Raw genomic sequence first — 22,714 nt, 5'->3', positions numbered from 1 at the left:
GGCAGGGGCAAATATAACTTGGAGAAAGAAAATAGATAAAGGCTTGCATTGTAACTTGTCCTCCTTCGAACACGCAATGAATTAACTTCATGTATGCCACTGAAGATGTAAATTGCATCAAAAATACAATAACTATACGTCATGCCTTTAAATGTATGGGTCATTGTTTGAATTAAGTAAGGAAGACATTCAGTTCAATAGGAAGATCCATGAAATTATGCACTGAACAAAAGATCTACAAGTCCATCATCAAAAGTCTAGATCAGACCTTAGTCGCATGTATGTAATGCTCAAGTCTTCATGTTGATAGTTTGAGTCATGTTTCTCACAACCAAATAGGCCATAGAATAGTTATGACCTTCATGGCACTCCGAATCTCAAGCTGTAAAATGTGCATTGGGAAAACGTAACACCCTGTTTTTTTTGGCTAAATAGGACCATAATAGGGGGGGTATACTAAAAAGAACTCAGAATTCAGTGATTGCTAGCCGTTTAGTGCCTCATAGCATAATTGAATGTCTAAGACAAATAAAAATTGCAGTAACAAAGTTATCACTGCAATCAATTCAATGATAAAAGCTTATTTTCTGCCGCAGTTTTAAAGTTTTCTAAACACTGAATTTTGAAAACACTAGTATGTCCTTAAGACACTTAAACCAACACTGTTAGACCCGACGCACTTAACATTGCTATGCAATGAAGGGCAGGTTTCTATGTGGAAAAGCTTGCAGGTTTCTCAATGCAAAGGTAAAGGCCAGTTAATGCATTCAGTTGTTCAGTGTGCTGACAGTAAACCCTTCATTGCCTCTAAACAGGGGTTGAAGGGTGAAGAGAGGTTGTGTTATGGTATCTTCACAACATACAAACCTGGATGTACGGAACTGAAGTAATAGAAGAATCAGATTTATTGTCATTGCACCATTACAGAACAATGAAATTGCATTTCAGTTCACACCCCACCAAGAAACATAGAAGAAAGTGACAATAACATGGGTGGACAGGAGAGAGTGTAACTGTAGGTTTGTCTAGCATACGCCGCACTCCTATTTCTTAGAAGGAAAATGAGAACAACAGGGAAAGACAGGTTAAAAAAATGCCAATCTCGAACTACGTTCCTTATGGGAGCGCAGTGCGTGATCAGTGAAAAACCACCATAGAATTGTAATTGTATTGTAACAAACTAGATGAACCCCTTCCAACAACAGAGGGAAATATAAATGGATTAGAGTCAAACATGTGTAATGGAAGGTGTGTGAATTTACTCGGAATCTACAAAATTGCAATCGTAATAAAAAGCTACTGCAGTCTTGAGGAAACTATGAAGTCAAAACTGAACTCGGAGAGAGAGTATTGGCCTGATACTGACCTAAATAAATAGATCTGGCATCAGCCAGACACAAAATTAATTAAAACAGTTTCAATGTCTCTATAAAGTCCCTTGCCTCAGGGATTGCACACAATGAATTATACTGAGTTTGGGTTTGCAAAAAAGACCACTAGTATGATCGGTACCCCATATTTAAACACAGCAGAGCCAACACAAGACGAGTGAGTGTTCTTTGCATTTTTAATGCTTTTAATCAATGCTAAATTAGTGTCTTTAATAGTCAGGCTTTGCTGTGAAAGCTCAGATATGGTCACAGTACAAATTGACATCCACAAAGTCTTTCAAAGTTATCGCTACAGGACGTATATCAAGAATAATTCCGGTATTGAGACAGCAATGGTCAAATGTCATCTTTAGAAGGACACTTACAAATGTAACAGATTAACGTCTGAAACAATAGGTTTTGTCCAACAAACTCTGTCAGTCCACATCCCAAAGAAAACAAGGAGATCTCACTTGGTCATTTGAAATACGCCGCTATTTCAAGACTGCTCCGATGTGATGCTTTTGTGGCAACAACCTTCTCAACTTACCTGAGTGTCATTAGATCCCAGTCACATAGTTCAGGATAGGTAAATATAGAAAAAACTCACTTTGAAATTGGCGCTGTTTTTTTGTATCCTTTAGTATCCTGTCTGTGGGAAAAAATGGCCATTGCTTCCGAAAGGACCGAATTTTCTCCCCCCCCAAAAAATGGCTGCTCAGAGCGGCATATCCAGGGGCAAGTGATCCAGGTCAACAGAGGAGAAGAGGTCAGTAATGCCCTGGTCCTCAGCCAGGCTCAGGAGATATTCCTCACCATCAAGAGAGAAGGCCAGAGGTGGAGTGAGGCTAGTAAAGCTCGGTTGGTCTTCGAAGGGGAATTGGAAGGAGTCGGGCATAGGGGAAACCGGGATGACGGTCACCGGAGACGAATGTTGTATCGGCTCGGACAGCGGACCGCAGATATTATTGATTCCGGAAGTACAGTAAGAATTCTCTGGAAAGATAATGGGAGTGTGCATTAGGAGAGACGGGCGGAGGGGGGGGGGGGGGTTTATGAGCGATGAAGGTTTAAAAGGTGGAGTATCAGTGAATATCTCTTCATGATCCCTTACCTGTCCGTAAAAACATAATACACAACCTAGGCTCTGTAAACACTTATGTAAACAAGGGGGACCACCATAGCTACCAACATGACTCTTTAAAGAGTCTAGGCTGTGTATCACTGCAATTTGGTTTCAGCGCCACTGTCATGATCGCAAGGAGATATTCACTGATTTCGAACAAAAGTGATTTTGACGACAAGCATTGATTTTGACAACAAGCATTCCCCAGAATGGCTGACTCCACCTTTATGGAGAAAAGTTGGAGCCAACAATCTAAAGGTAGTTGCCTTCTTCCGTAAGGCAACACAGTACAGTTCTCAAAGAGCAACCTGTTCTTTAAAGTGAAAGACTCACCTTTGGGAGACACCTGGATGAAAGAGGAGAAAGGCAAGGGGGAGGAGGAGCCCTTCCCATTGGTGGAGGAGTTCAAGTGGCAGCCATTGACCACAGAGGAGCTTGCTGAGGTCTCCATGGGGACGGGGTCGTCAGAACAGAGGAACACCTCGATGGGCCCCTGTGTGCTGCTGAGGTGGACCTGGAAGCTCTGAGCATAGGGGGAAGCCGAGGGGGGCTTTTAGTGAATACTCTCAACTCTAAAGTCAACAGCAGACACTCACACAGAACAGTGTCTTGAGAGGAGGAAGCAAAAAAATCTAAAAAATGTATTGTTTGACTGGTGTTGTGAAGTCATGAGTTACAATAAATTACTTTTTTACAATAAAAAAATTTGTCATCAAATGCATCTCTTTAACAGAGCAGTATAATTCAGTTTTTTATGGTTTGGTTCAGTATGGAACGGTAACCCTAGTCCTGGCTCGTGTTTCCACTGTCGAGACAACCCTTACTTGGTAGGCTGTGCGTCAAATGTTCTCAAAACAAAAGATAATTTACTTCAAGTGACATGTTGGTTTATCTGACGCACTGTACTGTTGTTCAATCAACTGACTGCAGTATGTGCAGCTCCACCCTCTTGGTAACACTTGGTACCCCAAGGAAGGGTGACCAGAATAGGTACGACACGGCAAAGTATGTTGGTACCCTTCCCAACTTTTGACAGTGGAAATGCAATTAAATGTGCTACGTACCATACCGTACCAAACTGTACTTCTCGGTGGAAACTAGACTTTTGACTATTGAATGGTCTGTGAAAACCGGTGTTTTGAGAGCATGAAGAAAGAAAATAATGTAAGAAAAAGGAATTGTTTGAAGTCATAATTGTGCGTCAGGACAAAAAATAAAAGTTGTCATTAAATGATGATAAAATGTGTACCTCCTCTGGGTGTGGCACCTCCAGTTTAGTCTCTGCGGGGGCTTTGATCACAATCACAGTCTGTTCTTTCCAGCTGGGAATCTCTTGGACGTCCTCATAAGTCAAATAGGCAAACGTGATCAGCCAGGTTAAGGAATATAATAGAGAAAGGTCGATGTCTGCAAACAGCTGTTGATACACTGACTTAACACAACATTCACATCATAAGACAGACATCTGTGTCAGTAACACTTTTAGTCTGAGGTTACAATATAAAAGGATATCTCTGAGTGTGCTGGTTCTCACACACGTGGTGAATCTGTTGCGTGCAGCTTAGGATCAACTCATCCAGCCTCCTCTCTTCCTCAATGAGAGGATTCAGCACATCAGTTAGGTTCACCTTACCGCCCCTGTGTGCACACGGCCCGGCGACAAATTCAAGGATTAAAGCCACAACAACCATCACCTCAGACATCAAACTAATGATCTAACTCTTACTGACCGTGAGGAGATTAAGAATAAGACAAATAGTAAAAAAGGAGAAACGCAAGAATGCTCACTGTACATTTGATTCATGGAAAACGGTAAGAACAGAGAAAAACAAGAGCGCTAACTAACTGTACATTGAACAATATAGCCAAAACATCTGTGATCTAGAGGCTGGAGTGTAGGCCTGTCAGTTTTAAAAATTTATAAATGAAACTGTGAAAAGTTTGTTTAATACTGATTCATTCTCAACAAAGCTTATGCAGCCATAGTGTGACACACACACACACACACACTACAAGTTTATTTCTAAAAACAGTCCTCTACATATACTCACATCCACTCGATATGGTTTTTAGACTTTTTTTTGATGAGCTGGATCCCCTCCAGGACATTGGTGACATCATAGATACGTCTTTTGGGGGTCTCAAGTTGCTCGGCGACCATGTTGAGGTCAAACACACCATCAGTGGAGCAGTTGATCATCTCAGCAAACCTCTGCGCCAGGTAACCAAGCGATGTGTCACAACGTGCCAACTTGAACAGGGACTTGCGCGCTACGGAACGGGGGGTGGGAGCTGGAGAAAGGAGTCAGGATTAAGAATATTCAGAAATTGCTTTCCTTCCTTTTAAAGATAATTGTATCCATTATAATATGTTGTATTTTAGCATGTGTGTATTTTGATTATATCTATTTCAACAGTTGCCAATCTTTTGTTGCCACAGAGCAGAACGGGGAGTGAGTATAAGGGGAATCTAACATGATTCAAATTATTTCAAGGCCATATTACATTAAACTACTCAGTTTCTTCATCATAAAATCATTTCAATACCAATGTAAATTTATATAAATAGATGATGAATGTTTGAAAATGAATTCTCCAAATTAAAATATGTTGTGTTTTTTAGTCTTTTCTATGTATGTCCAGTGTGTGATAAAAGTGACATTGAACAATGAAGGGTTCATAGGCTAAAATGAAAAGCTGATTGAGAAAAAGTGATTTTGCCAACAAGCATTTAGCAGACATGCTGACTCCACCTCTAACTGGACTGCCCCTGCTGGATATCAGACACTCTGAAACCAAAAATGGAAGGCTAGTACCTACCACTTCTCAAGCAAAGCAATGGAACACTGGCTATTGAAAACACTTAAAAGTCATCACAATACAAAAGTCTTACTCTTTCCTCCTGTGTGGGACAGAGAGGCCTTCTTGGCTTTGGTGGTCCTGCCACCATCCTGAGGGTCACCGGCTTCCAGCTCCAGCCTTCTATTTACCTGAGTGAAAGCACACAGCATGACCATCTACAATGTTTGCTTTTACAACATTATGCAACTTTTAGTTTAATTATCTTCCTAAATCCTTTGGCCCACGGGGCAGCCATTTTGGCCAATAATACAGTATGTACTTGCCATAAATCCATTATATTCACTTGTGACTTCAGCTGCACGTCATTAGAAGCAACGACTGTGTATCTACGTGCAGAGCTACGCTCATCTTGGCACACGTACAGCTGGCTAGTCAACGGTATAGAGAACTTTCATTACCTGGGGGTTGGGACAGAGGCTAGTAGCTTCCCTTACCAGTGTGTTTAGCTAGTTGGACAACACATCCCCATCCCCCTCCCATGCTCAACCAAGGCCTGAACAGTAGTTTGCTTCTGGTAATAGGGAACACGTTGCTGTTTACAGTTACCTCCTTGCCGCCGTATTCCCACCGAACAGCGACTGTTAAAGAGCGATGTCAGCGCACGCAACACACGAAGAACAAAGTGTGCAAAAGTATGTTCCGACCCGACCCAACCAGGCGATGTATGTATGATGCCTTAGCCAAAGATACAACTGTAAAGTTACCGGAAATACACATATGTAGACGAAGTGTCATACATTCACCTTCAAAACAAAAGCATACACTTGACCTTTGACCTTTTTCAAATGATCATGATAAGAACACAAGTCACTCCAAGATATTTGAATGGTACTTCTTTCATTTCATAAAACTCAAAGGCATTACTATACAGTGAGTTACATGCAGTGCTTGACCAGCGCTCAACGTTTTTGATAGAAAAAAGCCTGTAAATGATGACAATGATGTGCCATCAGTGTATAATTAATTTAAAAACAATGGGCAATGGCATGAAAAAGCTACCGATTTATTTTCTGGCCTAATCCATGTTGTTCTGGCATAACTTGTTTTAGGGAGCCCAAGTGTGTTCACATTAAGTGTTAAGCTTTAACTATATGAGCTTCATTTCCCATATTAATTTCACGTGCCCTGGTATGTGTCAGTCACACTAATGCTTAGCTTTGATAGTTAAAAATATCATTTACCTAGAATGACAAATTTGTCTTTATTTTGAAGGCAAATGTAGCACTTCCGTTCTGAAACAGGGTAACGTGCGCGTGCTATGCTAATGATCGAGTTACCTATGGAGTATTTGCTGTAGTTTGGTCTGGCTTTGCGAGACTATGGAGCTATGTCACTCAGTGAATACATTAACCGCACGTGAGTGAACGGCTGCCAAATGTAACCAACCAAACATAATTTATAAATATGAACCTATCCAGACGGACAAGGTCGGAAAGCTAAATGACTACCCCGTTCACGTGTTGAACAAGTCCGTACATTATCACGTTGATAAAAAAGAAAATTATTAAATGCGTCATATTATCTATTCACAAATAGTAAACCTGATAATTACCGAGTTAATATAGATACGTTTACTCAGCGACCGTATACTCAGCGACCGTATAGTTTACAGCAGGTGTACATTGTCTCCGCTCTCGAGAAAACCTTATTTAAACAAAATGTAACCTTATTAACTTACCTTGAACTGGTTCGACCTGTGCCCTGTCTGTGTGGGTCCAGGGGTGTGCCGTACCCGAGAGACCGAAGTGCCCCGAGGAAACCCGTTGTCCCACAGACCGCTGCCTCTCTGCGAACTGACCATTTCTACCGCGTGAACGTGTATCGGGGCGTATCCACCGCTGGCTAATAGCTACATTTACAATGCAGATACAATTATGCCATTATAGTTGAGTGAATTACCGCTCACATAGCACGATAATATAATTGTCAAATATGTCCATGTGTTCCCTACCCGCGAAACTCAGATTCCCCGCGACTATTTTGAACCATATTTGCATGTAAACTACCATTGGCCGAGTACGGACTGCGTAGCACCGTCTACGTCTGACGTAGCTGTAGCCGACCAATGGCAAAAGAGCTCTGCAACAAAGTGGGTTATTTTTTCTTTAACCAAGCACTGAGGAATCAAAATGTTACTTTATGTGCTGCTTTTGTGTTTATGATTGAAGTAATATTTTAGAATGCATTTAATGAAGCTTTCTTGGAATGGAGATATGACCAAAAAGTACATTAACACAGTACATATAATATAAACTTTACATTTTTTAAACACATTTGGTAAAGACACACATTTCAAAAACAGGGAAATTCAGATGGGTGAAAAATAATGATCTGCATCTACAAACAACAGTTTCAGAAAATGTGTACTTTACAATAACTGGGCCCTCATTTTCATTTTAGACCAAGTCAATAATACATATTGAATATAACAATATTTCGTTCCAAATCTCCATTAATAAATGTCCAACAGAAATTACTTTCTTACAAATCACTTGTTACTCTGCTGTTAACTGGTAAGCCTAGTGTATGAAAAATGTCCTTCACAGCTTAGAATTAAATCATCTGTAGGAATAAAAATATTTCAACAACACATTTCTATTAAAGTTTTAGACAAGTCTCCAGGTTCGTTGTAGCCATAAGGACGAAAAAAGCAGTTTACACCCTTGGCTGCAACACATTTTTACTAAACTATCCTGATGGCCATCACAACTGGTTTCGAGCATCCAACGCAAAAGTAACTATATAAGAAGTTATTAGACAAGCTAGTATTGCCTCTAGAACAGGGAAAATCATTTTGTGTCTTGTGACATTTTAGGACAAGAAGTCACAGCTCAGAGCAACACCGAGTTGGTGAAGCATCCATGTGTGGGAGTGTGAGAGCCAGTTTTAACCTTCACAAATCTCTCAAAGTACGAAACACAGCAGAATTACTTTTTTTTTCCTTGGGCCATTGTAGTCCTTAACATTTGGCAGATAAAAATCACGCAAATAGGGCATGTAAGCCTCTCAACAAAAGGTACATATAACACATTATTTAACATACAGAAAAATTATTTCAGTCATCAAACTTGATCTTCTTGCCTTGGAAGGCCAGGATTTGTCCCTGCTGCTCCTTCCTTTTCTTGCTGGCCTCCCAGGATGGATGCAGTGCCTGCTCTGGTGCCTGATGGGAAAAGCCCCCTCCACCGCTACGATCATTTTGCCTCATGCCATCCCCTCTGCCCCGGCCCCTGCCTCTGTTGAAAGAGGAGGAGCCCCTCTCAGACGACCCGGGATTTCTGCCCTCAGGGAAAGGCTTGCTGTACTTGGACCCGTACTGTCTTTCTTCTCCTCTGTCCTGCCTTTGGAACGAGGATTGTCTACCAAAATCTCTACTAGGACCACCACCGCCACCTCTTGCTCTCCCTCGGCCCCTAAATCTATCCCCACCTCCACCTCCGCCTCTGCCTGAACCCCCAAACCCAGACAGGTTAGAACAAAAGACAGACTTTAGTGATGTGGCTTTAGACTTCAGCCTGGCCTCCAGCTCATCGAGTTCACCTTGTACCTTGTCTGTTGGCTCTGCCTTCTCGCTCTTCTCCCCCTCTACACATTTCTGCTTCTTCTTTTTGCTGAACCTGTTGACTTTTCCCAGGAAGAAGTCGTCCTCGCTGTCGCTGCCCTCTGAGGTGGACTGCTTGCGGAAGCGTTCCTCCGTGCTGTCGTCAAAGTACTCTTTCTCTTCATCGTCCGACTCTGACTCTAAATCACTCTCTTCTTCTTCATCTATCTTTTCCTGAAGCACGTCGGGTGCAGGGCCAAGATCGGGTTTCTTTTCTACATCTTCACTTTCAGGTTTAACTTCCACAATGTCCTTCACTTCAAGAACCTTTATCGGTGCTGGTTTTACATTCCTAGGCTGTGGAATTGCTTTCCTTTGAGTATCAGCTGAAGGGACTGCTTTCTGTGTTACCTTTACAGAATCAACAGTGTCTTCCAGGATACCTTCCACTTCCTCTTTGTCTTTGATTTCCTTTGGGGCCACTGTAATCTCCTCCTCCTTTTCTTCTTCTTCTTCTTCCTCCTCCTCCTCTTCTTCTTCTTCCTCCTCCTCTTCTTCTTCTTCCTCCTCTTCCTCCTCACTCTGTATTTCTGCCTGTCTGTCTGGTGACTGTGGAGTCACCTTGACAGCTTTAATTGGCACCTTTTGCATTTGTTGCACCCCTCCCTCCTGCTCAACCTTGGCCCGCTCCTCTTTGAAGGCTTTCACAGCAGCTAGGATGTCCTGGATCTTCTTTTTGTACTGAGGGTGGGTGGCGATGCGCGCTATGGCCCGGTCGGCAGCAGTAGACTTCGGGTTCTTACACACCTTTTCAAAGTTGAGATTCCTCTGCAACGCCGTCTTGGTCACCTGGCAACACGGAAGAGAGTGTATGCAATGAGACATTTCACCAAGGCTGTATTTACACCACATGGCTCAAGTGGCCCTATTCTGATGTTTTCCTCTCATGTAGCACAACACAATTGGATAAGGACTATGCACGTTTAAGCGGTAAAAAAGTCCCTTGGAATCTGGTATTGTCAGATCTGATTCTGGCCTCAATCATATGTGGGAATATGAATCTGATATGTGTCGTTTCGACTGTGATCCGGGTCACTGAAATCCATAAGTAATTTTAAAATGTGACGGTCTTCACCGTTGACATCACACATCTTGCCGCTTATGCCAAGGCTGCTGTAAGTGCTCTCTTTCAACTCCGCCTTAAAATGTTTGCAATATTTTGCCGACCAATTGCTTGAATTATAATTTATGTCCACATGCACGTTGTTTGAAGCTTTAAGCAAGTGTTAAGTGTAAGTACAGGCATATATGATATGGGTTGCTTTTAAAAGGAGATGTAAGCAGGCAGTCCAAAAATTTGATAAACTGTCATTACAAATCCAAATTTGGCATAAAGACTAGGCGGTGTCAATACGTCCCAAGTGTCATACCATTTTGTCAACTTCCACTCATTTGAATTTGTAACGAAATAATTCAGTGTATATATATATATATATATGTAGTAATTAATAAAGAGAAGTTAATTAATAAAGAGAAGTTAAGACAACACTTACCTTGTCTGGCGTGAGGGCCTTCAGGGCGTGGATATCCTCCAGCATTCTGGCCGCTCTCCTCTGGTTCCTCTCCAGTTGCGTGTCTTTGCCCTTCTTCTTCTTCAGGGCGCCCATCTGTCGCGTCATCTTCCTGATGACCAAAGCCCTCACCCTCTTCACCTCCTTCCTCATCTTCACCACCTCGTTGTTGAGGTTCAGGCCCCCAGGCTGCTCCTTCTTTTTGGCTTGAGCAGGCTTTGGAACAGTCTTCAAGTTCTTAACCTTTTCAGTAGACGGTGGCACTGCTGCTGCGTCTTCTGCTACCTTTACTGTGTCATTGACATCTTCCTGTGCTTCATTTCCATTGTCCTGTTCCTCATCTCCAGCATCATCCTCACCTTCTTCTGACACTGCTTCTGCTTCTTCTTCTTCTTTTTCTATCACTTCTTCCTCCTCCTTTTCCTCAGTAGATGGCTCCACTTTCTCCATCATGTCCTCGGTATGCATCATCTGTTGAAACAAACATACTTGTTGTTACTAAAGACCACACAATTATTAATCACAAAATAATTAGTAACATCCATACTACTATGTATTCTTTCTAATGATTTACAATCGTTGTCAATGTTCGTTGTTTGTCTATTTGAATGTGAAGTCTGTAATGCATGTGATTATTGTATCATTGTAGAGCAGTTTGAGCTACATTTGTTGCATGAAATATGTTATACAAACAAATACGTTCGTATTATTATTAGTATTATTATTATCAGGAAAATGAGATTACAAGTTAATTTACACTTGAGATTTTTTAAATTTGATTTATCTTCATCAGTAGGCTACAGAAAAGGGTCCTGCACTGCATTGTCCATCCAAAATCCAAAAACTACTACTACTACTCGTTTGGACGAAATATAAGAGACTTTGCAATGCGATGTCGCAAAAGAACATACTTTAGACACAATACATTTTGTTCAGCGAGCATAGAGATGTGATAGTATGTCAGCCTAAACCCAGACTGCCAAACAAACGTGGTCGAGTCAGCGTGGATAAGTTTGAGCACGTTCGGTACATGTGTAGGCTTATTTTACGTGTCAGTCACGTTAACACAACACACGGCAGCGCATAAAGTAAAATAATTTCACTATAACTGGTAATTACCACTTACCTTTACGACGTGAGTATTAAATTATTAAAAAAGAGAGAAACATCTTGACTCGTAGGAAGCGGCCATGTTTCGTTCCCTTCCGTCCGACGTCAACGTCACACGTCAGCAAAGGGGGCGCAGCGTTTCGTGAAAGGGGGAGGGCCTTCCGCGGACTGTTTTTATTTATTTCTTTGTTTCATGTGCCATAAAACAACAACAATGGTGGATAATTGAAGAAGTGGGAATATTAGGATGAGCGAATGACGTTTCCAGTTCCATTTACCAGACCGATATCACAAGTGAATCAACAGGGGGAGGATGAAGCGGCGCAATGCGGACTGCAGCAAACTCCGACGGCCGTTAAAACGGAACCGAATCACCGAGGGTATATATAGCAGGTACAGAAAAAGGGGCTGGAGGGACGTTATTGTATAACAATGGCGCCTCTCTGCATATGTCAAGACGGGGCTGCCAGCTTCTCCTGCATTCATATTGAAGCATGCTTTGTTTGTTTTTTCGCTACAGAAGGAGCCAATTGCATGCCCGTTTATTGTCAAATGTATCTAGGCCTAACGTAACTCGTGTGGCATCTCCAACATAATGTGTCCCTGGCTTCGTGGTATTATTCAAATTCTGGCTGAATTATAACAAAAGGGAACTGCGAGACTCTGTGGGGCATGTAGTATGAATTGCAACATATTTCCTTGAGTGGAAACCTCAGCTAAAAGGAACATAGCATGCACTTGTGATAATAAAATCATGCTCGAGCTTGAAATGACAGCAGCAATGTCAGGGGGGCGTTCGTTTTGTGCTCCGGGCTGAAGCCGACGGCGGGGGTCTCACCTGGGCTTTGTCTGGTCTGGGCTACATTTGAGGACGCCAGTGACAATTATCACCAATGCAATCGGCTTTTACCTGGGCATTTACAGCGCGTATATAGGTTAATGAGATTTAATGTCAAAGTAGCAAGTCTTGCCCTATAGACTGATTGATGGCAAGACAGAAAAACCAGACCAGCTGTGCTTAGAACATGTCCAGACACGACACTGTAGTGTAGGCTATACATTTTCTCTTTATGTCGCTCTCTCTCTCTCTCGCTCTCTCTTTGTTGTTTGGATGTGTCCCAACCATTATTTTCTCTTTCAATTTTCTGATAATAGAAACCCATTAAAAGATAATGTTGGTAATTACACAATTTGTATTCATGCTCACTGCTGCACTGTTGATCTTATATCACTGGTTGCACTGTCTACAGTCACACTGGGGATGTTCTGATAAACGATAGAAGACTGTTGTATAAACCTAATGTCCAAATATGTGTCACGATACCATCTAAAATCCATGGAAAACCTATGTTTACTATCGCCTCTTTATCTCTTTCTATGTCTTTCTTTTTTAAAAACATTTTCCTCCATTTGTATTTCTGTGTCTCGTCTTTTTTCCCCACAGTACTTTCCTGTACCTGAAGTTCCTGGTGGTGTGGGTGTTAGTTCTTCTGGCCGACTTTGTGTTGGAGTTCAGGTTTGAATACCTGTGGCCCTTCTGGCTTTTCATTCGAAGTGTCTACGACTCCTTCAGATATCAGGGACTGGTAAGAGCTTGTTTCTTTGACCCTGACCCCCCTTAAACATTTGAAATAACCTATGAACTGTATGCTTCAAAGTTACACTCAAATCAAATGTGGTAAAGGTAGCCAAAATAGTATTCGTATAAAACATGATAGCGGTGCAAGAAATTACTATAATTATCTCCCGTGTCCTTTTTATTATTTTATGTTTTTCATGTATTTATAGGTGAGGGATTGCCCGTGTTTGTTGCTTTGTAAGCTCTCCAAACCTTAAAAATCAATTCTAATTGACTCTGTCAATATGGCAATAATTTACTGAGTCTTGAAGATAAGACTTTTTTTTACTGCCAAGTCAAGTAAATGTTATCTATGTAGCCCAGTATCTCAAATTGGAATGAGCCTCAGGGGGCTTTAAAGACTGTGTTTAACAATTGTCGTGTCAATGTACGTGTAACAGGGCAATGCTTGTGCCTAGTGCCATCCACGTCTCATACAGAAGCCACTGTAGTTTTTGCATAGTCGCTAAAGCATATTTTTATATATAGTGTCTTTCTCCCTACACGCAGGCGTTCTCTGTGTTCTTCGTATGTGTGGCGTTCACGTCAGACATCATCTGCCTCCTTTTCATCCCCGTCCAATGGCTGTTTTTCGCTGCCAGCACCTACGTATGGGTCCAGTACGTCTGGCACACAGGTTGGTCCAAGTTCCCTGTGGACTGTTTAAATCTCTGCCAGACAAAACAGCCACTTACACCTCAAACTCTCAGTGCACGAGAAATCCGCTGCTGCCAATATTCTTAACTGATATTTTTTTTCCATGCAGAGAGAGGAGTCTGTCTACCCACTGTGTCACTGTGGATCCTGTTTGTGTACATTGAAGCCGCCATACGCTTCAAAGATCTGAAGAACTTTCATGTAGACCTGTGTCGACCCTTTGCTGCTCACTGGTAAACGTCATTTATCGCCAAAATCCTCTACACTGCATATGTTTTTTCCAAAGCCCATTATAGACAGTTAAAACTCACGATAGAGTATCAGATGCTTCGATATTCTTTGCCTAAAATATTGAAGGATACGTTTTTATTAAAAGTTGGCCCTGTGTTCCCCATTCACCCCTCAGTATTGGCTATCCAGTGGTGACCCTGGGCTTCGGCTTTAAGAGCTACGTCAGCTACAAGATGCGACTGAGGAAACAGAAGGAAGTGCAGAAAGAGAACGAGTTCTACATGCAGCTTCTACAGCAGGCGCTACCAGCAGAGCAACAGATGTTACAGAGACAGGAGAGGGAGGCAGAGGAGGGTAAGACACAAACACACACACACACACACACACACATACACATAAAATACAAAACTTTTTACAATAGTTGTTGCAATGCTCTTTACAAGTCGAGTAAGCGCTTCTGGACAATGCTTGTTGTCATTGTCAAAATCACTTTTTATCCATATAAAGTTATTAAAGTTAATATTTCCTCACAATCCGCTTCCTGTCCGTACTGTGTGTGCAATGTTTAAATAAAAAATGTATGGCTGTGTATTAACACTAGATAGTAGATCGTGAGGAGATATTCACTGTCTGATTATGACAAAAAGTGATTTTTGACAACAAGCGTTCTCCAGAATCGCAGAAGTAAAACACAATGTATGTACTGAAAAAATAACTGTGCAAATGGTCCATCAAAGTTGTACTATCGGGACACTCATGGACAGGATTGTCCACTGTCAGTATTATGAGATGAACATATAAGCAATGGTAGATGTTTTGAAATTTTCATATAATGGATTGATTAACCATTTTACTAGCCACAATAGTCCATGAACATGTAATATGCATCCTCAACGTTCATACATCTGATATTGTAAGTCAGTGTTCAAGGATTGTTTTCATATGTTTAACTTAAATAAAATGTATTATTGCTTGTTATTACTTTGGTACTAGGCCTATGTCATGTCTTCTAACGCTGCCCACATTTGCTCTCTTCCAGCAGCTTTAGCTAAAGGCATCTCAGAGGTAGAACCGCCTGTGATTTCCCAAAACGGAGCAACTCCCGGAAAGAAAAGCACCTCAGTCCCGCTACCGGAGCTGGAGTACAAAGAAAAAGGGAAGGACAGTAGCGCAAAGGAGCGCGAGGGCAAAAAACAAAACACAATCGGAATCAATAACAACAGTATTATAAACGCACTGGACTCCAAACTACAGGAGACAGAGTACATAGAGAACTACGTCGGGGCAAAGAGACTGAATAACGACCTGGCAGCAGAGAACACACACGCCGACACCAACCACACACACTCTAAAGAGGAAATGGGTGGGACGGGGAAAAACTACAAAAATGCCAGCGGGGGCGGGGCCAACGTGCCCAACTCGTCTCCACGGAATCACAGTTCTTCAAATGGCAGCGTGCCGCCGGGTTCCTCCAGCAGCAAGAACGAGAAGAAGCAGAAGGGAGCGGGGAAGGGCCAGAAGGATCCAGTGGAGAACTGCATCCCCAACAACCAGCTGGGCAAGCCCGACGCTCTCATAAGGTAAGACGCACACACTGTCACACTGCTTTATATAGCCAAAGTCTTCTTACTACTCTTCATTGTACTGTAGTGAATGTATTTTGTGATCGCCATGTATACGGATATTTAAAAAAAGAAGAAGACGTATTTCCCCCCTCAGTTGACAGAGAAATGTACGACAGTGTTTGAGGATATCTCTTCGTACACACGGCAACGCAAAAAAAACGAGTGAAAACCCTGATGTGATCATGCCAGGCCAGTATGTGGCGCCGCGGTACTATTTCACGTGAAATGCCATAGAAGAACTTTTGGAGCATACACATTGAGCTTCTTTTTGAGCGAGGTTGCCGCATGCTCAGTAGATGTAACTAACAGTTGCAGTCATGACACCTGTGTTTCCCCAAACTTATGACATTTTCCAAAATCTGAGATTTCACCAGAGTTGGAGAGCCCCGGTTTTAGTGTCCAGTTGTGAAGATTACATATCAAAATACTATCAAAAATACGAAAATATGCGTGTATGTTGGGATATACCCTGAAACGTGCATTCCAACAAGTGGTGCGTTTATCGAACTGTCTTGTTGACGCTCTGGTGGCACTGTCCTTTGTCTTTCCTGTGGCAGGCTGGAGCAGGATGTGAAGCGTCTGAAGGCAGATCTCCAGGCCAACAGGCAGCTGGAGTCAGAGCTGCGCAGTCAGCTGTCCTCTCTGAGCAGCCAGGACCGCAGCATGCGCTCTGAGCTGGGCCAGCTGCGCCAGGACAACGAGCTGCTGCAGAACAAGTGGGTGAACCTACTGTATACTCACATTATGGTCTACTCACTGAACTGTTGACAACAATCAGAGTTAAGTTGTTAAACAATGCCTTCTTTGACAGTATGCTGAGGTAGGTAGCTGGTGTGGTGCACTAGGTTTTTTGGCGAATTAGGTGTGTATCCTGTCTGTCAAAAAACAAGTCCTGCGTCCATAATCCCATACTCTTTAATTTTAAGATTCTTCATATTACTGACTAGCTGAACATAAAAAGGGTGTAGTTTTCATGCAGTAGGCATATCGGGGCATAGTTGTTCTTTATTAACATTGCACCTCGAACTTGCCTCTTGCTTATATATCCATCACATCGCTGGTTATTTTCACGCAGCAGCTCAATATCTGTGCTCAACTTATGATTCAGAATCGCCATAGAGCATGCTGATTTCCACAGTACCGTATAGTACACCGGCGTATTTTTAACAATGCTGCATATGTGCGTCGACTTGAATGGATGTCAAGCCTCGCAGCTCACCCTGCACTTATAGCAAACACAAGAATGAGAGGTTTCAAAGGGTATTTATTATTTGACCTTTATCTTAGTTAGTATTAGGTTTTATAACAACAGAACCTGTCTCCCTCTCCTGAGGTCTCTGGCTAAGCCTTGGTACACAAACATTGCCTCCTCCTAGTGTCATGCTAATGTTGTGTTATCAGTGAACTAACGTGAAGGTTGAACCTTTTTAATCTTGGGTTTAGTTACAAAGATTATCGTAGGATATGCATTTGAGTGAACATGCAGGGAGAGGGCAGAGAGACTCAAGAAAAGGATATGCACTTGGATGTTTTTTTAAGGCAAAGCAAATTATTTCCCATCAACAGTATGAAATAGCTAAATTATGTTTTATGTAAGGATGCACCGATCCACAATGTTTAGTTCTGATCCGATGTCCGGGTTTTGAAATCAGCTAGTACCAATAATGCCTGATATCTTAATAATACAATAGTTTTAGTTGGTTATTATGATATTATCTGTAAGGTTATTAAGGGTCCCGAGATCGCCAAACACAACAATTCTAATTTAGAAGAGCAAAAAATATACAAAGTGCAAAATGGGTAAATGTGTTGGAACCCATTTATTTGAACTGTTTTGAGGGGTTTTAATTGGCCTGGGTGTACCCAGCCAAGTCTGCCGGCAATTTGATTTTGCAGACTAGTCTGGCCTCGACCCCTGTTTGGCCCAGTTTACTTCCTCCCAAAGATTCTGCCACGCCCAGGCGCGCTAGAGGCGGCCTTAACAGGATGACGACAATGAAGCGACGGTAGAGGTCTGATTGCTTGAAGGTCTATCCTATTGCGTACAGAGGGATTTTGATCAATGTCCATTGATCCCGCCTCTTCAGACTCGGAAATTAAAACGTTCATTCCAGACCCATGTTTGTTCTTAAATAAGATGGAGCATTCACCGTCTGGCGGTTTTAATAAGATGTAGACCAGAACTTCAAGTCTTTCACAAGGTTTTGAAATACATTCCAATTGAAGTGCAAGACTGTATAAGGAAATACATATCCAGAAAACAAAAGGCCCTGTAACGATTCCTCTCTATACTTTAGGCTCCACAGTGCCGTCCAGGCCAAGCAGAAGGACAAGCAGACCATCTCCCAGCTGGAGAAGAGGCTGAAGGCCGAACAGGAAGCCCGCGCTCTGGCAGAGAAACAGCTGGCTGACGAGAGGAAGAGGAAGAAGATGGAAGAGGCCACTGCAGCCAGGGCCGTAGCATTAGCTGCTGCCACCAGGTACTACTCATTACACCGTGTGTTAACAAAACCAACTTGGAATTTGACCCCCCCCCGCCCCCCCTTCCTCCCATATAAACAAGCACACAATGCAACAGATGGAATCAGTGAATGTCAACACAGGAAGTGAAAAAATGGTTTATTTTATCTGTGGACTCTTTGGCACGCTTGCAAATGCTGTGTGTCTCTTGTGTCCAACAGAGTGGAGTCCACTGACTCTCTGCGCGGCCGTATCCGAGAGCTGGAGACAGAGTGTAAGAAGCTCAGCATGGACATGAAACTGAAGGAGGAGCAGATCAGGGACCTGGAGGGCAAATGTCAGGTGAGAGGGAGAATAAATACTGCTTTGGGTTAGTGGACCGTAAGATATATTATGTAAATGCTGTGAATGTCATACACTCTGATCTGCAGTTAACAAGTTGAAACACTACTTGACCACTTTTCTCAAATCATCTACCATTTTTTTTTTTTTATTCATTCAATTAAAAAAAAATGTACCCCCGTGCCCTCTGATTGCATCAACCATTTAGCAATTCAGCAAAAGCTTTGTTTAGAAAGTAATACAGTTTAGTTGCTTATGAACATTTTTGAATAAACATTCTACATGGAACTTGTTTATGAAACTGTCTCATTTTTCTTCTGAGGATCATGAATGACCTGTATCAGAAAACGAGTACATCAGCGAAAACAATACTAGTTTTATACGTTTTTATTATTGCATTTGCTCAGGTAGGATTTCCGCCGGCACGAGCTAGGATGCTGGTGTCGTAAAAACACTACTGCTTTTGTCCAAAGGTGACGCTAGAATCAACAACAACAAAAAACTAAAGTTCCTCATAGCCACTTTAATGTAAAATATACAAAATACTTTTTTTTGCTCAACCATCCTTTATTTAATTTCCAATGGAATTCCTCTTTCCTTTTTTTCACATACAGGAGCTGCGGAAGTACAAAGAGAACGAGAAGGACACTGAGGTGTTGATGTCAGCCCTGTCTGCCATGCAGGAGAAGACCCAGCACCTGGAGAACAGCCTGAGCGCTGAGACCAGGATCAAACTGGACCTCTTCTCTGCTCTGGGCGATGCCAAGAGGCAGCTGGAGATAGCACAAGGTAGCTGCTCTGGGGGATCTACTGATGTTGTTGCAAGGCATAAATTATCCAAAATATGACAAAGACAGCTCAATAAAAGACAGCTGTTGCTCAACTTGGTGCCAGCATTAACATAAAGGTATCACAGAATGAAATATGAAAATCGCTAAAGTGAACAAAGAAGCAGTGACTGAAAGCAACTCTTATTATACATATCAGTAATTATTTCTGCCTTTTGTAAATGCAATCAATAGCCCACAGCCATTACCACAACCACAAAGCCCCACACACTATTGCATTGTTTCTCTTCTTAACCATTTGATGTCTAGCCTCTGACATTTCACTGTGGTTTCTTTTTAATTATTTAAGTTTAGTAGTTTAGTTGTTCACTAAGAAGGATGTTCACTTAAACAAGATGTCTATTATGTGATGCAAAAAAAGTATTTGTTAATGGCTAAAAAGATATTCCAGAGATTCTGGTATAGTTTTCTGAATACTTTGATATTTGTCAGGGTAATATTGTGAATCACAGATATTTTGACCAGGATAATCGTGATGTGAAATTTTCATACCGTGCCATGCCTTGTATCAACCTCTCTTAACATATCTGGGTGTATTAGGAGCTTGTAGACAGCGAAGCAAAACAGCCATCAACAAATAGTAATTGCCATTGTGTAGGAAGGACTCTCTTTACCCCCCCCCCCCTCCACATAAAAGTGAGGGTCACATTAAGACAAGAGCAGCATTCCTAGTTCTGTCAAGGCTTCTATTTGCAAATGGACTCGATAACAGATGTAACTCTTCCCTGCTCTCTTTGGGAAGCTGGACAAAGTGGGTAGGGCGGTCGACCCTCAACTACAGGGTCGGTGGTTCGATCCCCTGTCCCCCCGCCACATGTCAAAGTGTCCCTGAGCAAGACCCTAAATTGCTCCCGATAGTTAGCCTGCTATCTGTGTGTGAATGGGAACAGGTCTCCCTTAAAAAAAGAGTCTCCGGTCTCAATGGGATTTACCTGTATAAATAAAGGTTTAAAAAGAAATAGAAAAACATCTTTTCATCCTTTCATCTCATCCAGGCCAGAGCCACCAGAGAGAGCAGGAGATCGCCGAGCTGAAGCAGAAGATAGCGGAGGTGATGGCGGTGATGCCCAGCCTGTCCTACTCCTCAGACGGCAGCAACATGAGCCCCGTGGCCCCGCACTACTCCTCCAAGTTCATGGACAATAGTCCCTCCTCCCTGGACCCCAACGCCTCCGTCTACCAGCCCCTCAAAAAGTGACTCTGACGCCCCACACTCACACACACAAACACAACTTTGTTTTTTGTCAGACAGAACTTTGTCTATTTTATTTTGATATGGTGAAGCTCTCGGCTCTACGGTTTGAGTTATTTCTGAGTTTACAAGCCCCCTCTTCCCAGACAGTTTTGCACTCGAACGTACCACATAATTACACACACACACACACACACATACACGGTGCACACAGCCCCTCCGTACATACAGTTTGTGTATTTAGCTCCTTTTTTTTTATTCTATTATGAGAACTATCATTTTGAGGGGGTTGTGGACAATTAGATTTTCTTTTTTCTTTTGGGTGAGTTTTGGGATTTAGCCATTTGACGGCGTTGATCAGCTTGAAGGGGAGAAAGAAACACACCTAATGTTGGCTTAATGTTTACTAAAGAGCCATCATGCATTCTTTCATGTCAGTCTTCTTTTGGCGTCACTATAGAATCCCCGCCGCACACAATCATATTTTCTTCAGTAGTGGACTGACATCAAGACTTTTATCATGAAAAACAAAACATTGCATTTTCATGATGGTTTGATTAAGGTAGGAGAAATGTTTCTTTTTGTTCAGTTCAGATTTGACCCTGGAAATTAGTAAAAAAAAAATAAAAATAAAAGCCCTGTGAGAGATACACGAATGTAAAACTAGTCATGTTTCGCTGTCACCATGTACTTAAATCAGTGATTGTTTTGTAGTTCAGTTATGACGATGTACATTTCTTCTTGAAAAATAGTGATATTGAACCGATAAACGTTTGCTGTGTTCTCCAGATATTCCAATTAAAATGTCTCATTTTAAAGTTGGAATAGTGAAGTCTCCAGAATTATCAGTCAGTGGATGAAACAGATGTAGATTTGTCCTTGGAGATAAAAAAAAAAGAAAAAGAAAAATGATACTGCTAGATTGGACCAGGCACTGCCAAAATGTTGTATTAGCGTTCACCTGTTTGCTGCAGACACCTTTCCTCTCCCTCCGGACCAAATTAGAAACCCGTTAGGCCATATCGTTCACTGGATTTGATGATGTCGAGGTAACGGGTCGTTACCATTATTTGCAGATTTTTTACAGTGCCTTGCAGTTTTGTCTCCTTTGAGATGCAGTAACAGCATTCTTTGCAATCCTGGGGATCCAAAAGCACCGAGCCTCAAAGCCCTGTTTCTCCTCTCTAGCTCGGATCTGCCTGGTTTCCACTCAAGATTTCTCACATTCTGAACCTTTCAATTCAGTATTCAAAAAGGTTAATATGTAATATGTAACGTCTCAGACACAGACTTTTTTTTTCTCCAAACAAATTGATCACAATGTATTCGATTTTAAAGGGAAAGCCTAACACTGGACATGATACACATCATTTCACAGTGACACAGTTGTGGTATGCCAAACACCAACCATACTGATTGTCTGTTACAATGCCCCAGAAGTGGCATTCGGTTGTTTACAACAATGTACATTAACTTACTGAGGAATGTTTTCTTTGTTTACTTCATTTCAGTTTTAAGTGCCAAGTGTTGATGTTGGGTTTCCATCCATACTTTGATCGATGTAGCTAGCATAATGTTTGCAGAAGAGTGCTGTTATTTTTGTATAATCTTTTTGTTTTGTCATTAGACCATATTTGGACAGTGTTGTGTTTACAAAGTTCTGGGCTGATCATGATGAAGCAGCAGATGGTCAGAGGGACTGATTGTGTTGTTTGTACATTTATTTATTTGTTTGAGACGTTTTGTTGAGTGACACTTCCTTGCTATTTCCCATCATAATCAGTTGATTTCCTATATTTTCTACCAGGAAGGATTCTGTGAATGTGTTGTGTTGGGAAAAGGTTAACTCCCCCTGAACTATTTTGACCATGTTTGTGCTGTCATGTTGCCTACCTGGGGCGGGGGAAGAAGAAGAAGAAAAAAAAAAAAGTATTTTTCGTGGATCGCTCTGGTGTTGTGAATTCAGTTCTCAAGTTGATTTTATAAGTTTGTGTAGAAAGAAGAGAACGTTTTAAAAAAAAGTGCTTTGTTTTAACTTTTAATTGTTCCACCATGTTTTGTTTTCTTTACTCGAAGCGATGGTGGCTGTCACACTTTTCACATTGGCCATCACTATTAAAGAAGGTCTTGCTGGTGGCAATGCAAGCTGTTAAGTTTGTGT

General features: G+C 41.8%; 3 protein-coding genes across 3 annotated transcripts; 1 reads left to right on the top strand and 2 right to left on the bottom strand.

Annotated features, from left to right (window-relative positions):
• Nucleotides 1-966: 966 nt before the first annotated feature.
• On the bottom strand, nucleotides 967-7,271 carry e2f3 (E2F transcription factor 3). The gene is made up of 7 exons (XM_080045887.1): nucleotides 7,037-7,271; nucleotides 5,390-5,486; nucleotides 4,548-4,788; nucleotides 4,011-4,134; nucleotides 3,746-3,928; nucleotides 2,830-3,019; nucleotides 967-2,366 (listed from the first exon to the last, which is right to left on the bottom strand). The coding sequence occupies exons 1-7, from the start codon at nucleotides 7,157-7,159 to the stop codon at nucleotides 2,089-2,091; spliced, it is 1,236 nt and encodes a 411-aa protein (XP_079902013.1). The 5' UTR covers nucleotides 7,160-7,271; the 3' UTR covers nucleotides 967-2,088.
• A 318-nt stretch (nucleotides 7,272-7,589) lies between these two features.
• On the bottom strand, nucleotides 7,590-11,684 carry srfbp1 (serum response factor binding protein 1). Its single transcript, XM_080045788.1, has 3 exons — nucleotides 11,597-11,684; nucleotides 10,453-10,941; nucleotides 7,590-9,748 (listed from the first exon to the last, which is right to left on the bottom strand). Exons 2-3 carry the CDS (start codon nucleotides 10,939-10,941, stop codon nucleotides 8,414-8,416), a joined length of 1,824 nt encoding a protein of 607 aa, XP_079901914.1. The 5' UTR covers nucleotides 11,597-11,684; the 3' UTR covers nucleotides 7,590-8,413.
• Nucleotides 11,685-11,831: 147 nt separating this feature from the next.
• maco1a (macoilin 1a) lies at nucleotides 11,832-22,643 on the top strand. The gene is made up of 11 exons (XM_080045177.1): nucleotides 11,832-11,973; nucleotides 13,025-13,166; nucleotides 13,709-13,835; nucleotides 13,965-14,088; nucleotides 14,262-14,440; nucleotides 15,126-15,666; nucleotides 16,269-16,427; nucleotides 18,009-18,191; nucleotides 18,393-18,513; nucleotides 19,128-19,302; nucleotides 20,357-22,643. Exons 1-11 carry the CDS (start codon nucleotides 11,894-11,896, stop codon nucleotides 20,557-20,559), a joined length of 2,034 nt encoding a protein of 677 aa, XP_079901303.1. The 5' UTR covers nucleotides 11,832-11,893; the 3' UTR covers nucleotides 20,560-22,643.
• The last annotated feature ends 71 nt before the right edge of the window (nucleotides 22,644-22,714 follow it).

The sequence above is a fragment of the Ammodytes marinus genome (assembly GCF_949987685.1).
Source record: "Ammodytes marinus genome assembly, chromosome: 17".
Classification (NCBI taxonomy): Eukaryota; Metazoa; Chordata; class Actinopteri; order Uranoscopiformes; family Ammodytidae; genus Ammodytes; species Ammodytes marinus.
Note: the sequence above shows the minus strand (reverse complement) of the source record. Positions and strands in the feature narration are given on the sequence as shown.

What these genes read in the sequence shown, in the direction of transcription:
- e2f3 (XM_080045887.1), bottom strand. Translation starts at nt 7,159, where the DNA reads ATGGTCAGTTCGCAGAGAGGCAGCGGTCTGTGGGACAACGGGTTTCCT. An exon ending in AAAAACCATATCGAGTGGAT is followed by an intron (nt 4,135 to 4,547) that starts GTGAGTATATGT and finishes GTGTGCACACAG; the next exon opens with GGGCGGTAAGGTGAACCTAA. An exon ending in GTGAGAACCAGCACACTCAG is followed by an intron (nt 3,929 to 4,010) that starts AGATATCCTTTT and finishes TGTTGTGTTAAG; the next exon opens with TCAGTGTATCAACAGCTGTT.
- srfbp1 (XM_080045788.1), bottom strand. Translation starts at nt 10,941, where the DNA reads ATGATGCATACCGAGGACATGATGGAGAAAGTGGAGCCATCTACTGAG. An exon ending in AGGCCCTCACGCCAGACAAG is followed by an intron (nt 9,749 to 10,452) that starts GTAAGTGTTGTC and finishes CCGTGTTGCCAG; the next exon opens with GTGACCAAGACGGCGTTGCA.
- maco1a (XM_080045177.1), top strand. Translation starts at nt 11,894, where the DNA reads ATGAAGCGGCGCAATGCGGACTGCAGCAAACTCCGACGGCCGTTAAAA. An exon ending in AACGAGCTGCTGCAGAACAA is followed by an intron (nt 16,428 to 18,008) that starts GTGGGTGAACCT and finishes TCTATACTTTAG; the next exon opens with GCTCCACAGTGCCGTCCAGG. An exon ending in ACCTGGAGGGCAAATGTCAG is followed by an intron (nt 18,514 to 19,127) that starts GTGAGAGGGAGA and finishes TTTCACATACAG; the next exon opens with GAGCTGCGGAAGTACAAAGA.